General features: G+C 45.6%; 1 protein-coding gene across 2 annotated transcripts in view; it reads left to right on the forward strand.

The window, feature by feature from the left end:
- Stk36 (serine/threonine kinase 36) overlaps positions 1-16,574 on the forward strand; it is a 31,214-nt gene that overhangs the window by 4,741 nt on the left and 9,899 nt on the right. Inside the window, exons 7-16 of one of the 2 annotated variants that reach the window (XM_036173585.1) lie at positions 984-1,077; positions 1,324-1,493; positions 1,756-1,943; positions 2,953-3,052; positions 6,768-6,911; positions 11,452-11,631; positions 12,935-13,032; positions 13,505-13,610; positions 15,785-15,935; positions 16,304-16,431. In XM_036173585.1, coding sequence (XP_036029478.1) covers positions 984-1,077; positions 1,324-1,493; positions 1,756-1,943; positions 2,953-3,052; positions 6,768-6,911; positions 11,452-11,631; positions 12,935-13,032; positions 13,505-13,610; positions 15,785-15,935; positions 16,304-16,431 — 1,359 coding nt within the window. The remainder of the gene's footprint in view (positions 1-983; positions 1,078-1,323; positions 1,494-1,755; positions 1,944-2,952; positions 3,053-6,767; positions 6,912-11,451; positions 11,632-12,934; positions 13,033-13,504; positions 13,611-15,784; positions 15,936-16,303; positions 16,432-16,574) is intronic. The other variant, XM_036173586.1, reaches the window with a different exon arrangement.

Consider the following 16,574-nt stretch of genomic DNA (forward strand, 5'->3'; position numbering starts at 1 on the left):
ACAGTCTTCTCCCAGAATCAAATCTCATTACAGGTTTCCTTTGGCTTACCAAAGATGAAAGGGGACACCTTTTTCCCTAACTTACATAGTTGGGGGTACTCAAATAATTCTCAAAAAAAGTTAAATAAAGGAGCTTTAAATGAGCTTTTAATATACCTAGAATATTCCTTCTTCCTTAGGTAGGTTTGCAGAAGCCTTCAGCAACAGCTACATTTATACAAGTCACCACATTTTAGAACAGTGTTCATAGCCTATTAGTAACTTCTGTATGGGTTTATTTATTTAGATTTTTAAAAATTATTCTTTCTTAAAAGATTTATTTAAGTGTGTATGTGTTAGTTCAAGTTCCCTTGAAGGCTAGAGGCATCAGATCTCCTGGAGCTAGAGTTACAGGCAGTTGTGAGCTGCTTGATATGGGTGCTGGGAACCAAACTCATGTCCTTTGGAAGTGTCCTTGCCCCCTGAGCTATCTCTCCAGTACCTACTTTCTGTTCTTGTTTCAGGCCTAATTAAGGATTTCTTCTTAACAGATATGCCCTTTCTGTCCCTCCCCCATCTGAAAATTGACTGAAATTTTTCTGTTTTTGAGTGTTCCCAAACACATCCATGAACTTGTGTTGTGTTTAACCGTGGATGCATCAGTCCATACCCATCCACACACAGCCCACGACTGTGAATGTTTCCTTTCTGAAGGTGGCTGCGAAAGTGACACCCCTCTTCCAGATTTTTCTCCCTGCTCTTCTGAGTTGGTGACACGGAGATTTGTTTTTCCTTCTGAGTTATGGAATGTCCGTGAATAGCAGCCATGGCGCCTTAGATGAAGGCAGTGGTCTGCCTGGAATCCCAGGGAAGAGTTAGTGAGGGTGTGTTTGATCGGCTGTAAGAACAGATGCAGGAGTTGGCTTGCCTGCACTGTTGAGAGCTGCGGGACAGCCCGGAGGGAAGGACAGGAAGGGCTGATGAAGTTTTCTTTCTCTTCACAGAACTTCCTGCAGGGGCTGCTCACTAAGGACCCGCGGCAGCGTCTGTCCTGGCCAGACCTCCTGCATCACCCCTTCATTGCTGGCCGTGTCACCAGTGAGTCGCCGGGGTCCCCAGGGCTCTCCTCCCGTCTTACTCCCTCCTCACTCTCTGGATGCCACACACCTCCTTCCTCCCCAGCTTGGACTTTTTCCTCCTATAGGTCTTACCACCCCTGCTTTTTGTTTGTCAGAATGGCCTCTTTCCACAGGGATCTAGAGACACTGAAGTTGTCCCTGGCCAAGTGGACGTGGTGGCTACAGCCCCGGAATAATCACGTCCTCTCCTCTCCCCTCTCTGCAGTAATAACTGAACCAGCAGGCTCAGATTTGGGTACCCCGTTTACCAGCCGTCTACCTCCAGAACTTCAGGTCCTAAAGGATGAACAGGCCCATCGGCTGGCACCCAAGGGTAACCAGTCTCGCATCCTGCGCCAGGCCTGTAAACGCATGGCTGAAGAAGCCAAGCAGAAGGTGTGTGGGTCAGAGGAAAACACATGGCATAAACAGGCTAGTGACTTGAGGGAGCTGGAGAAAGAGGTGACCTTCAAAAGTAAAAGGATGGGGTTGGGGATTTAGCTCAGTGGTAGAGTGCTTGCCTAGCAAGCACAAGGCCCTGGGTTCGATCCAAAGCTCTGAAAAATAAAAAAATTAAAAAAAAAAAAAAAAGTAAAAAGATATGAATAGGTTCCATACTGCCCAAATAGTTCTCTTGTCTCCTACCCACCTCTCACAGAAAGACCAGAATGCAGGACCTGGCCTTGAACAAGAAGATAAGCCCGGCAAGGGGATACCTAGCGCAGCCCCTATGCCTAGACTAAAGGCTGCTCCTCAGGAACCAAGCCTCTTGGCTAGTATATTGGACTCAGGAATGCAGAGCAACTGGGAAGACTGGGCGGCTGGCGAACTGCCTCCTACATCTCGGTGAGAAGGGTAAAGTGGTGTGTGTGTGCGCGCGCATATGTGTGTGTGTGTGTGTGTGTGTGTGTCAGGGAGGGGCGGTTACCAGCAGAACTCTGGCCACAATCAAAGTAAACATGAAATGGCTGTCACTAGCCATTGCCGAAACACAGATGGGGCTTTAGGAGTTTGAGTCTTAGGTTCTTAGGTTCTAATTCTTCTGGTTTACTTTTTTCTTTATTTTTATTTTGTATGTATAGGTGTGTTGCCTGCATGTTTGTGTATCGTGTGTGAACAGTGCCTTCAGAGGCCAAAAGACGGCATTGGATTCCCTGGGACTAGGGTTACAGACAACTGTGAGCTCGGTGTGGGTGCTGAAACTCAAACCTGGACCCTCTGGAAGAGTAGCCAGTGCTCTTAACCACTGAACCATCTCTCCAGGCCCTCTAATTATTTCTTGATCCATCAGGAAACTTGAGAATTTTTCTCTTCCTGTCTCAGTTGTACTTTGAAATGACAAGAACCATTTCTGTTCTAAAGGGAAGATTATTTGAATGGAAAGTCATGGGTATAAAATCAAGTCTACTTGAGAGTTAGATCAAGCTGGGATCAAGAATCTGTGTGTGGATGTTAATATATACTGAACTGACCACATTCCATAGGCCCCCAAAAGAAATGCCCTCTAGGGGGGCTGGAGAAATGGCTCAGTGGTTAAGCACTGGTTGTTCTTCCGAGGTCCTGAGTTCAATTCCCAGCAGCCACATGGTGGCTCATAACATCGGTAGTGAGACCTGGTGCCCTCTTCTGGCTTGTGCACATAATAAATAAAATAAACCTTAAGAAAAAAAAAAAGGCACCAAAACTACACAGAGAAACCTTGTCTTGAAAAACAAAAAACAAACAAACAAACAAAGCTCTTGTGTGACTGGTTCTCCTAGGCCTTTTCCTGAGCCTGGAGGGAGGTACAAGGCAATGGACCTTAAGCCTCACAGGTCCAGAAGTCATTCATCTTACTCCCAGCTTTGCTTATCAGGGAAAACCACATCGCCTTGGAGTGTGAGCGAGTGTTCTCGGAGCTGAGGCCAGAGACGATGGGCCAGCAGAGCACAGAGGCAATGGATCTAGAAAACGAGGTGGGTCATTAGGTCTAGATGAGATGAGTGCTCTTCTAGAACAGAATGAGCTGTAATACAAGCTCCCCTGTGTTAAAAATGGCTTGTTACAGGTTTATAGATTTTTAATTACATAGTATATGAACATGTAATTCTCAAAAATTAGAATGCACAGATAAAATTGGAGATTCTAAGGTGGATGTTAGCACATTCCCTATAGTTCCAGTTTTGTTTTTTTGGTTTTTTTGTTTTGTTTTGTTTTGTTTTGTTTTGTTTTTTGTTTTTTGAGACAGGGTTTCTCTGTGTAGTTTTGGTGCCTGTCCTGGATCTCGCTCTGTAGCCCAGGCTGGCCTCAAACTCACAGAGATCTGCCTGGCTCTGCCTCCCAAGTGCTGGGATTAAAGGCGTGTGCCACCACCGCCTGGCCTAGTTCCAGTTTTTTGGGAGGTTGAAGGAAGAGAATCTCTTGAGCCCAAGAGTATCTAGCTAGTCTGGGCTTCATGATAGAACCTTATCTAAACAAACAAACAAACAAACACTAAAACAACAAAAAACATAAATAAAAATGAAGGTCTCTGTTGAACCTTACCTCACTTCCAGAGATGCATATCATTACTAATCTGTCTCCTTTCAGACTTTCTTAACTTCCTGTGTGTGTGTGTGTGTGTGTGTGTGTGTGTGTGTGTGTGTGTGTATGTACAGTTTGGCTGTTTCTGCATTATTGGATTTATCTTGTTTATTGCCTTGCATTGTGCTTCTTTTACCATATGATCTATTTTAGGACTTGTTTCTATATCAGAGCATGTACTTCTTCCTCAACCTTTTGTGTCTCTTTGAGAGTTTTAATTTTGAAAATTTGAAATAATTTCAACTTGAATAATCGTGGGGCTGGAGAGGTGAGCTCAGTAGTTATGAGCACTTGTTCTGGGAGGCAGAGGCAGGCAGATCCCTGAGTTTAAGGCCAGCCTAGTCTACAAAGCAAGTGCCAAGACTGTTACACAGAGAAATCCTGTCTCAAACACATACACACACACACACACACACACACACACACACACACACACACACACACCAAAACTTCCCATTAGGCTCCACCTCCTAACACTTGCTTTGAAAATAAGTGACCACCACAAAATAGTTCAGAGAGGACACAAACATTCAAACTATAGTCCTTTCTGCACCCAGATTCAGTCACAGTTTTGTGACATGTGCTGTATGAGTCTCCATGAATGGATGGACAGATTGTCTTTTTCCATCAGTTTGAGGTAATTTGCAGACATGTTCTTCTACTTCAAAATACTTGGAACATATTTCCTAAAAATAAAGTCATTCCCTTGCACTATCATAGTCAGAAATTTCATGTTGAACCAGTTGTGGCGCACGCCTTTAATCCCAGCACTTGGGCCGCAGAGGCAGGAGGATCTCTGTGAGTTCCAGGCCAGCCAGAACTTAATCTACATAGAATAGAGAGTTCCAGGACAACCAGAACTATGTAGAGAAACCCTTTATCAAAAACAAAAATATTAAAAAATTAAGAAAAGAAAGAAAACTTTCACGTCGATACTCTACTGTTATTGTAACAACAGTAAGTAGATGAGTAATCTAATTATGCTCTGTATTCTGCCAGTTGCTCCAGTGACGTACTTTATTTAAGTCCCCTCCCCCCTCTGAGGGGGTGGAGCGGGGAGATGACTCAGCAATTAAGAGCAGGAGCTGCTCTTGCAAGGGAACTGGGATTTGGTTCCCAGCGCCCACCTGTTGACTTAGAACCATCTGTAATTCCAGTTTCAGGGAATCTTATACCTTCTTCTGGCTCCTGCTGCCATGAGGAATATTGTAGCTAGAGTTTTCCTGCCTGGCCCAGAGTCAGGACAAATCTCTCTTACCCGCCAGTTCCACAGTTGCTCAGATTCAACCAAGCAAGCACACAGAAACTTACATTGTTTACAAACTGTGTGGCCGTGGCAGGCTTCTTGTTATCTACTTTTTCTATCTTAAATTAACCCATTTCTGTTAGTCTATACTTTGCCACATGGCTTGTGGCTTACCAGTGTCTTTACATGTTGCTTCTCATGGCAGCGGCTGGCAGTGTCTCTCTGCACCCAGCCTTCCACCTCCCAGAATTCTCTTCTCTCTTGTCCTGCCTATACTTCCTGCCTGGCCACTGGCCAATCAGAACTTTATTTACATAGAGCGATATCCACAGCAGAATATGCAAAGGTGTACATACATACACCTATAGAATAAGGCAAATATTAAAACGTGTTTTCCTTAGACTAAGAAGCTCACGGTTTTAGAGATTAAAGAGCAAGCTCTGGTGAGGACATCATTGCTGATAGTCTCCCCACAGCAGGGGGCCATGGAAAGAAGGATTCCATCTCAACCCAGGAAGTCAGAGAGGCTGGGGAAGGCCCAAGGTTTTATAATAATCTTTTTGAAGCTGAGCACTGTGGTGCATGACTTCAATCCCAGCATTTGGGAGGCAGAGGCAAATATATATATATTTGTGGTTCAAGGCCAGCTTGGTCTACAGAGTGAGTTCCAAGACAACCAGAGCTATGTAATAAGACCCTGTCTCAAAAAAAAAAAAGGCTTTTGAAACCTAACCAGGGTCCTAGGAAAAATACTTTGTTCCTGTCTGGGTATGTGGCTCAGTGGGAGAATGCATGCTGCTTGCCTCTTGCCTTCCAGTCAGTCACTACTATCCAGCAGACGGTGCAAGTGAAGGGAGAGCCTAATGCCTCCTGCAAGGTGGTATCCAGTTTCCCTAGGAACCTTCCACTAGGCTTCATCTTTTTTTTTTTTTTTTTTTTTGAGACAGAGTTTCTCTGTGTAGCTTTGGAGCCTTTCATGGAACTCACTCTGTAGCCCAGGCTGGCCTCTAACTCACAGATACCCGCCTGCCTCTGCCTCTGGAGTGCTGAGATTAAAGGTGTGCGCCACCACCACCAGGTCAGGCTTCATCTCTTAAAGAACTCAGCATGGGGGTTGGAGAGATGACTCAGCAGTTAAGAGCACTGGGTGTTCTTCCAGAGGTCCTGAGTTCAATTCTCCCGCAACCACATGGTGGCTCACAACCATCTGTAGTGAGATCTGGCGCCCTCTTCTGGTCTGCAGGTGTACATGCAGACAGAATGCTATATACATAATAAATAAATAAATCTTAAAAAAAAAAAAAAAAAAGATCTCAGCATCTCTGGATGCTGCCAAGCTGGGACTAGGACTTTAAACATGAATCTTTGGGACAAAACTCTTGAAGTCTGCCCAGCCAGAACCATATACAAGCAAATTAGTTTGCAGTGTTCCTCCAATTGTTCTTTCATGATTAGATTCGGCCAGTGCATTTTGGATAGAAGTCCTATACAAGGTACATCCTCAGTTCTGTGATCTACTTAATGACTTCCTAGTAGTTCTTAATAGGGACAGACCATGGTTTATCATTCCCTTCCCAACTGGCTTTTTTTGTCGTTATCAGCCATGCTGCGCTGGAAACTTTTCTAGGTACCTCTGTGTACACACACCCCGTGCTCACACCCCAGCGCTCCACAAGGACTTTTCAAGACCCTTATACACCGCCCCTTGCGTCTTTCTTGACAGTATCTGACAATACACCCCTATGCCGGAGGAGCCACTGGCTGCTTGTTACTCTGTAAAGCACTCAGCTTCTTCTCGTCTGGGGTTGAAGGTGTGACCCCAGCACTTACTCCTCTTGACCTCTTTCACTGCAAACTCCCAGGAGCCGGACAGTGATGATGAGTGGCAGGGCCTCCTCGAGGCTGCCGAGCCTGTGCCGGTGCAGCTGAAGGCCCCCCTCACTCTGCTGTGTAACCCCGACTTCTGCCAGCGCATCCAGAGTCAGCTGCGTGGGACTGGCGAGCAGGTAACACGCCGCAGAAGGTAGAAGAGGTTGGGACCAGCTTCCGAGATGATGTCACCACCATAAGGAGACAGAGAGGCGGTCCTTTTCCGGTTATTTCAAGGAAAAGGTTAGAAGAACACAGAGCAGGCCTCAGATTGCTCTTTCTGAAGGGAAAAAATACCCGTCTAGAACTGGAATCAGTGAACTTTTTCATAGCGAATACGGTAGGCATGATGGGACAGAAGGCAAAAATGGAGGCTCTTGTGTATTTATAAAGTGAGAGTAACCATAGTTCACTAATTTTTGTTGAAAAAAATTAAAATATAATTACAACAATATACAGTATTTTATACTGCAGATATCTAATGAAACGATTGAGTTTTGGAGTTTTTGGTTCTTGTTTTTCAGGGGCAACATTTTAATTAGCATTAAAAGTCAGGCTCCTTCTTCCTAAAACCCTTCTGTGCATCTCCAGAGTAGTGCTCCTCCCTCCTAGGAACTTACAGACATATGTTTATATTTCTTTCCTCGTTTTTGCTACACGTTTCATGTGTCAATGTATGTGCACATGTATGGCTGGGCATGTGGGAGCCAGAGGTCCATGTTAGGTATCGGCCTCTGTCACTCATCGACTTATTATTTGTTTTGAGATAGGAGCTGTCACTGAAGCTAGGGCTCCCCAGTTCCAGTAGCCCAGGAAGCCCTGGGAATCCTCTTGTCTCTCTCTCTCCACCTCTGATTTGATTGGCATGTTGCTGCACCCAGTTTTTTATGTGGATGCTGGGGATGTGAATACAGGTCCTCATTTGTGTACAGTAAGCGCTCCCCAACTAAGCCAGTCATCTTTCCAGTCACTTTCTCTTGTTTAAGTTTTTATTTATTTATTTTATTTATTTTCCAGGCAGGGTCTTACTATGTAGTGCTGGCTGTCCTGGAACTCACTATGTAGACCAAGCTGGCTTTGAACTCCCAGAGATCTGCTTGCCTCTGCCTCCCTAGTGCTGGGATTAAAGCTGTGCACTACCACAGCTGGCTTGTCTTTGAAGTTTATTCATGATATAGTACATAGCGGTACTTCATTCTTATTTATTTCGTTAGTTATTTTATGATGCTGAGATGATCTCAGGGGACTGCATATGCTAGGCAAGCCCTATTCCACCCCAAGCCTCTTCAATTTCTTTTAAAAATTCTTTGTGACATTTGCTTATTTGTGAATACTTAGGGGCACTTGTGCCTTGGCACAGGTATGGAGGTCAGGTGACAGTTTTCTGGAGTTGGATCTCTCTCCTACCATGTGTGTACCAGGATTGAATGCAAGTCACCAGGCTTGGCAGCAAACACCTCTACTCACTGAGCCATCTTGCTGCTCCCAACCTTGTCACTTTATACTGCTGATGACAAATCACATTTTAGTCACGCCTGATGGCCATTGATTTGTTTCCATACGTTTTTCTTATTGAGGCTGGGTCTCACTGTGTAGCCCTGGCTGGCCTAGAACTCATAGAGAGATGTACTTGCCTTCTGAGGACTGGGATTAAAGGCAAGTGATACCATGGCTAGCTATTTTTTTGGTTTCACAAGCAAATCTATGTGTAGATGTGTTTTCATTTCTCTCGGCTAGGTACTTCGTAGTGGAGCTGCTGGGTCATATAACTGCTGAATTATCTTCCAAAGTAACTGTACAGTCTTATATTCCTTCTGACAGCGTGTGAGTTATGCTGTCTCCACACCCTTGCTGACATTTATTATTGCCTGACTCCCGACTATAGCCATTTTAGTAAGTGTGAGTAGTAGCTTATCATTATTTTAATTTGAACCCTGGGGCTCGAGAGATGGCTCAGTGGTTAAGAGCACTGGCTCTTCTTCCAGAGAGCCTGGGTTCAATTCTCAGCACCCATGTAGCAGCTCACAACTATCTATAATTCCAGTTCAAGGGAGTCTGACATCCTCTTCTGACCTCCAAGGGTGGCAGGCATGCAAGTGATACACAGATTTATATGCAGGCAAACACTCATACACATAAAATAAAAATAAAAATAAAAATAAATACAATTAAAAAACCCAGCACCTCAATGTTTAATTTGAATCCAACTGTGATGAATGTTGAACACCTTTTTCTATCTGCTTTATTGTCCATTTGTGCATCTTTAGGTTTTGTTGTTGTTGATGTTGTTGTTGTTTTTGAGACAGGGTCTCTGTGAAGCATTGGCTAGCCTTGACCTCACTGTATGGACCAAGCTGGAATTCACAGAGATCCACCTGCCTTTGCCTCCTGGGTGCTGGGGTTAAAGGTATTCACCATCATTCGTTGCTCTATTTTTAAATTTTAATTTCTATTTTGTGTGTGTGTGTGTTTGTTTGTTTTTGTTTTTTGAGACAAGGTTTCTCTGTATAGCCCTGGCTGTCTGGGAACTCACTCTGTAGACCAGGCTATCCTTGAACTCAGAGATCTGCCTGCCTCTGCTTCCAGGGTACTGGGATCAAAGGTGTGGGCCATGGTGTGGTCATAAAGATTTTCTAAATGTTCCATAGTTTTAGCTTTTACATTAAGGTCTCTGACCCATTTTGAGTTAGTTTATAGAGATCATAAAGTAAGTTCATCTCTTCATGTGTTTTTGAAAAAAATTCTTCTTTTCTAACTGAATTATATTGGTACCTTGCTCTTATTTTTTGGACCTAACAGTTGTCCTGCTTTTGGAGCATTTCTTTCCAAGACAGGGTTTCTCTGTATAGCCCTGGCTGTCCTAGACTTGACTTGTAGACCAGACTGGCCTCGAACTCACAGAGATCCACCTGCCTCTGCCTCCCAAGTGCTGGGATTAAATGTATTTGCCTCCGCACCCTGCTATTGGAGCATTTCTAATGTGAGAAAGCAGATTAAAGTCTCTTTTTCTAACTGGGGAGGTTAGGCAGATGGTTTCTTTTCTTTTTCTTCATCCCACCCTCACCCCCATTTTTGAGACAGGGTCTCTCTACCAGGCTAGCCATGAATTCACAAGAGATCCCTCTGCCCCTGCCCCTGCCCCCGCCCCCATACACTCTCGCCCCTGCATCTATCCCTGCTTTGATTAAATGTGTTCGTGACCACACCTGGTGCAGGTGGTTTCTTAAACCCAGGAGGTTGAAACCAGCCTGGGCAACATAATAGAACCTTTGTTTAAAAACAATTAAGCAGTTGTTAAGAATGAAGTCGGGGACTGGAGAGATGGCTCAGAGTTTAAGTGTACTGACTGCTCTTCCAGAGGTCCTGAGTTCAATTCCCAGCAACCACATGGTGGCTTCCAACCATCTGTAATGAGATCTGGTGCCCTCTTCTGGCCTGCAGGGATATGTGCAGGCAGAATACTGTATACATAATAAATAAAACTTTAAAAAGAAAAAAAAGAATGAATTCGGGGGCACATGCTATGGTGCATGAGTAGAGGTCAGAGGCAGCTTTGTGGAGTTGGTTCTCTAGTCCACCTCTAAGTGGGCTCTGATCAAACTTAGATCATCAGGTTTATGTCGTAAACACTGTACCCGCTGAGCCATCTCACCAGCCCAGCCTCGTCTCTCAGAAAACAGAAAGGCTTTGGCTTCTGAGATAAGAATCCCTGATCAGAATTCACAAAGACCTAGCTACTGACTCCCCTCCACACCACCCACCCCCGCTGAGAACCGAACCCAGGGCCTTGTGCTTGCACTCTACCACTGAGCTAAATCCCCAACCCCCAGCTGTTTCTTTGATTGGCCTTTTCCATACAGAGGCATCAGTTCCCTGTCTTTAAGATGAGTGGTTCTTCACTACACACTGTGAAATGGGAGAGTAACTGCCCAAATTGAGAGCATAGGACCATGAGACATTTGGTACTGATGATATTGTTTTGAAGAGTACCCATTTGAGAGTATAGCACTATCCTTGGAGTGCAGGTGCATACAGACAGATACATGTTGGGCTAAATTTGGCATGTGAAATATTGGCAGCCCTTGATCTAGAGCTGAATGATGTCTTGTTTCTCTGGAGTTAAATGCCATTGCTTCATATCTGTTGTTTTTATTTTTCAGAACACTGTGTGTGTGTGTGTGTGTGTGTGTGTGTGTGTGTGTGTGTGTGTGCTGTCTTTAAGGAGAAAGGCTATTGATAGGAGGGAACAGACAACAATGATAAGGGCCTAGAGGACAGCAGGTCTTGAGGTCCCTTGCCCCTTGATCACTGGTGTTCTATGTCAGGTGACCTTCCAGAGTCATCTCTGATGCAGTTCTCCTGTTCTTCTTCCCTGGCTTTTCCACTACTCCAGGAAGAAATGCAGACATATGGTTTGCTCTGCTAACTCCTTGGAGCCATTCAGTATTTTTTTTTTTTCCTGAGACAAGGTTTCTCTGTGTATAGTTTTGGTGCCTGTCCTGGAACTCGCTCTGTAGACCAGGCTGGCCTCGAACTCATAGAGAGCCGCCTGCCTCTGCCTCCCAAGTGCTGGGATTAAAAGCGTGTGCCACCACCGCCCGGCACCATTCAGTATTTGTGACTCTTCTTCCTTTACCTGTAATTATACCACTGCTGTCTCTTTCTTGTGTCCCCCAGATCCTGAAAGGCGTCCTAGAGGGTGCTTCCCACCTCCTTCCTGCACTCCGTGTCCTGAGCAGTCTCCTGTCCAGCTGCAGTGACTCTGTACTCCTGTACTCCTTCTGCCAGGAGGCAGGACTGCCCAGGCTGCCTCTCAGCCTCCTCAGACACAGCCAGGAGAGCGGCAGTATCCAGCAGGTACCCAGCAGCCCAGCAGCCTCTGAAGACAAGAGGTGGTCCTTTTCCTTGCCTTCTCTTGGGGGAGCGGCTGTCTGTTTGACCTGACTACCTCTTCCTTTCGATCTTTCTTTTTCTAATTACCAGACCATCACTTGCAAATTCTGATGCCTTCTGGGGCTAAACAAGTAGTATCCGTCAGTGAAGAAGGCGAGGGAGCCATGCAGCTGTCTAAGTAGTAGGGAGTATGTTAGACACCCCAACCCTAAGTGGGGCATCTTTTTAGCTCCAGCCTATTGTTGGCATGTGGAAGTTTGAGCCAGTGTACCTAATGTGGTTTTTTAAGAGAAAATAAAAATCAGAGTTTCCAGCAGAGAAAAACAATGACAGCATGAAATTTGTAGGCGAATGGATGGAACTAGAAAAAAAAATCATCCTGAGTGAGGCACCTCAAACCCAGAAGAACAAACATGGTATGTACTCACTCATAAGTGGATTCTAGATATAAAGCAAAGAACAATCAGACTGCAACCCACAGAACCAGGGAGGCTACCTAGCAGGGGGGACCCTAGGATGACTGTGGCTTATAGTAAGTTTTAGTTTTATTCAATCACTGGGCAAGCCTCAATGAAACATTTCACTATTAGGATAAGAATTTATACGGTATCAAGCTGATAATAGATAGATAAACAAACAAACAAACAAACAAACAAATAAACAATGGATAAATAATAAATAAATAAATAAATAAATAAATAAATAAGAATCAGAGTTTCAAAAGATGGGTCTTTCCCCAATATTGAAGAGTTCTGCTCTATCACCTGGTTTTCAAAGCAGCACACTGAAGTTCGGAGATTAGCCCCTGCAGTCACTGCAGAAGGCCATATTATAAGTGGGAGAGCTGGGATCAAGACTCCATGTGGCTGGGGCCAAACTGCTACTTCCCTGCTTTGGGTCCTTAATGGCTGAGCCCGGAGAACAGCTCCCCTCCCCTGCATCTTCACACACACACACACACACACACACACACACACACCCCAGTTGATGAGGGCATGGTAAAGCAGACTAAAGCAGCCCTCAGGATGCTGCCCTCTGCGGCTAAGTATCAAACTCAGGTAAATATAAGAAACTGAAAAGGATAGTTTTCCACCAACATGCTGCTCAGGTCAAATGTCGTCTCCAGATGGTCTGCGACCCTTCGCCTGACACTCTTGACTTTCTCCTTCCCTGCCCCTTTCCACTTGGCACTCTGCTTGCCTTTGTTGCTACTTTTTCTGCCTCTGGTCTCCACTCCTCATACAGCCCTTTCTGTCCCTTTCCACAGCAACCTTGGTATGGGGCCTTCTTACGGGACCTGGTGGCTGTGGTTCAGGCCTACTTTTCATGCGCCTTCAATCTGGAGAGGAGCCAGACAGGTGACAGGTGGGGGAAAAGACGCTTCTGCCCTGCTGGCCAGTGTGGCTTCAGTTTCTACTTCATTAATTCCCCTCCTCATTAGGAGGAGCAAGTGAGAAGTGGTGACATGTGACGGGGTTAGAGATGAGCTGACCAGCTTCAGAGTTTAGTTGATCCTCATAAGGACCTTGAGACACTTCCAGCTTTGCTGCATGTCAGTCAGATTCTATGAGTCCAGCAATCACCCAGCACAGATGGGCTTCAGTGGAAGGATCAAACTGTGAAAATAGCTGAGAAGGGGCTTGAATGGTATATGTGAGCTCCTTCCTCCTCTCCACAGCCCCCACCCCCACTCCCGGTGTGTCTGTTAGCAGAGTCAAAAGAAGGAACGTTCTGATGAGTTCCTTGGCAACGATCTACCTTGCCAGAACTGACCCATTTGCCATACCCATATCCAGATGGGAGGATGGGAAGATGCCATGGGTTCATTCTTCTCCAGCCTGCAGGTGTTTCAGGAGGCTGCCAACCTCTTTTTGGACTTGTTGGGAAAGCTGTTGGCCCAATCAGATGACTGTGAGCAGACATTTCGCAGGGACAGCCTTATGGTAATCTCCTCCGGCTTCTGGATTTTTGTCTTTTCTGTTTTTTCCTGTGTTTCTCTCAGTGCCTTTCTTAGGATTATATTACTACAACAAATGTTATTGACGTCTCACCATGTGCCACAGGAGTAAAAGAGGCTCCACCTTGAAGAGACTAAAGATACTCAAGTGGGGCCAGTTGTAGTGGCGCATGCTTTTACTTAGTCCCAGCACCCAGGAGGCAGAGGCAGGCAGACCTCTGAGTCTGAGGCTAGCCTGGTCTACAGAGTGAGTTCCAGGACAGCCAGGACTACATACAGAAATCCTGTCTTGAAAAAAAAAGAGCCAAGTAGGGAAAGTGAGAACTTCATGCGAACTTCATACATGGCACAGAGGCACCACTGAAGAAGATGCCATTAGCTCTGCATGGAGAGTCCTCAAGGAAATTGTGAGGACTGAAGTCATAGTGGCGCACGCCTGTAACCCCAGCACTCAGGGGGCAGAGGCAGCCGATCTCTGTGAGTTCGAGGCCAGCCTGGTCTACAGAGTGAGATTCAGGACAGCCAGGGTTGTACAACACAATGAAACCCTGTCTCGAAAAACTAAATAGATAGATAGATAGATAGATAGATAGATAGATAGATAGATAGATAAATGCCACTTGCCAACTTGGGTGGGTCAGGGAAGGAGACAGTCCACTAGATAGAGCACCACATGTAAAATGCAGAGGCATTGAGTAGTTTGGCATATATCAGGGTCCATAAATATAAGTGTCTTAAAATAAATAAATATATTTTTAAAAAGCCAGGCATAATGGCACATGCCCTTAATCCCAGCACTGGGGAGGCAGAGGCAGATGGATCTCTGAGTTCCAGGCCAGCCTGCCCTACATATAGTTGAGACATCTAGGCTACTTAGTGAGACCCTGTCTTGAACATAGAACAAACAAAAAGCAACAGAAAAAGATGAAGCATCTTGCAGATCAGCTAGTATTCTCCAGTCTTGTTTACGCTAAAGCCTTATGAACTCCTCAAATCCTCTTTCTCAGACCTTAAGCTAAGGGCAGGAGAGTGGAGGATTGAATGAGAAATCAGCTGAGTTGTCACTGGTCAGAGAGGACACAGACACTCATGTCCCAGGAAAATGATTGTATGGTTGTTGTTGTTGAAACTATTGGGGGGGGGGGGGCTGGAAAGATGGCTCAGAGGTTAAAAGCACTGGCTCTTCTTTCAGAGGTCCTGAGTTCAATTCCCAGCACCCACATGGTGGCTCACAACCATCTGTAATGGGGTCTGGTGCCCTCTTCTGGCATGCAGGCAGAACACTGTATACATAATAAATAAATAAATCTTTTTTTTTTTTTTCAAGCCAGGGTTTCTCTGTGTAGCTTTGCGCCTTTCCTGGAACTTGCTTTGTAGACCAGGCTGGCCTCGAACTCACAGAGATCCACCTGGCTCTGCCTCCAGAGTGCTGGGATTAAAGGCGTGCACCACGACCGCCCGGCTAAATAAATAAATCTAAAAAAAAAAAGAAAAGAAACTAGTGATTGGGATAATTTCCTGCCTCCAGTTAACAGTCCATTCACACTTTCATCATTTGAGATTCCATTTTTGTATTCATTCTTTTAAGTCAGAATGCTCTGAATGTCTAGACTAAATTTTGACCAGCAGTCAGTCGCTGGTGTTATTGGCCAACATCTGTCATGTCATTGAGGACTGAGCACAATGAGGAGTTTGGAATAATTCTCTCTCCTCCTGAATTTCTGAATCATTATACCCTTGTTCCACATTTTCAGAAACATCATCTAGGGAGATGCTGGTGAGAAAATAGAAGGGTTGGTTGGATAGATGTAAGAGTGTGTGTAAGGGGTTGAATCCCAGTACACACACACACACACACACACACACACACACACACAGAGAGAGAGAGAGAGAGAGAGAGAGAGAGAGAGAGAGAGAGAGAGAGAGAGAGAGAGAAAGAGAGGAGAGGGGGTGGGAGGGAAAAGGAGAAAGGGAAAGATTCATCCCCAAATCCTCCTCTGACATCCAGGAAGACTGTGGGTGCATTTTCCCCGGGAAGAATTCTTAGGTTAGACCACTGTCTTCTGGCCTCTCAACCGCTTTCCTGGGTTCCTGGGGTATTCCTGGCTCTCACTAAGGCCCAGTCCATTTTCTGATGCCCTCTACTCTTCTCCCCTTCAGTGCTTTGCTGTCCTGTGTGAAGCTGTGGATGGGAACAGCCGGGCCATCTCCAATGCCTTTTACTCCAGCCTGTTGACCACACAGCGCGCTGTGTTAGACGGGCTCCTTCATGGCCTAACAGTCCCGCAGCTTGCTTTCCACACGCCCCCAGGTGATCCGAACTTCTTGTTCCAAAGGTCTGCCTATGTCCTTCCTACCTGCATCATCTAGAACAGTGCCTGGAACTTGGCAGGTGCTCAGAAAGTGTAAATTGGGCTTGGGGATGTAGCTCATTTGGTAGACTGCTTGCCTAGCATGGATGAATCCCAGCACTCTGGAGGCAGAGGCTGGAGGATCAAGTTCAAAGTTATCTTCAGCTTCATAGTTTAAGGCTTGCCTGGGACATAATGAGACCCTGTTTCAGAAAGCCAAAAAGCAAAGCAAGACAAAGCGAACAAACAAAAAAATCCTAAAAGACCAACTGGGGGGATCTGTGAGAAACAACCAGACCTTACCAGTATGCTTTCCCTTTCTCCACAGGAGCCCCACAAGTGACCCAGCCGCTGCGGGAGCAGTGTGAAGATATTCCTGGAGCCATTTCTTCTGCCCTGGCAGCCATGTGTACCGCTCCTGTGGGGCTGCCGAGCTGTTGGGACGCCAAGGAACAGGTCCGAGACACCAAGTCTTGCTCCTTTCTTCCCTGCAACTTGGGAACTCAGGAGGCTGGCCCTAGTTGCTGTTGAGAGACAGAAAAATAAGCTTTGGGCTTCTCCTTGCTCAGGATTTCCAGAAACAGACACTCCCATGCTGG

This window comes from Onychomys torridus, chromosome 23 (assembly GCF_903995425.1).
Source record: "Onychomys torridus chromosome 23, mOncTor1.1, whole genome shotgun sequence".
Classification (NCBI taxonomy): Eukaryota; Metazoa; Chordata; class Mammalia; order Rodentia; family Cricetidae; genus Onychomys; species Onychomys torridus.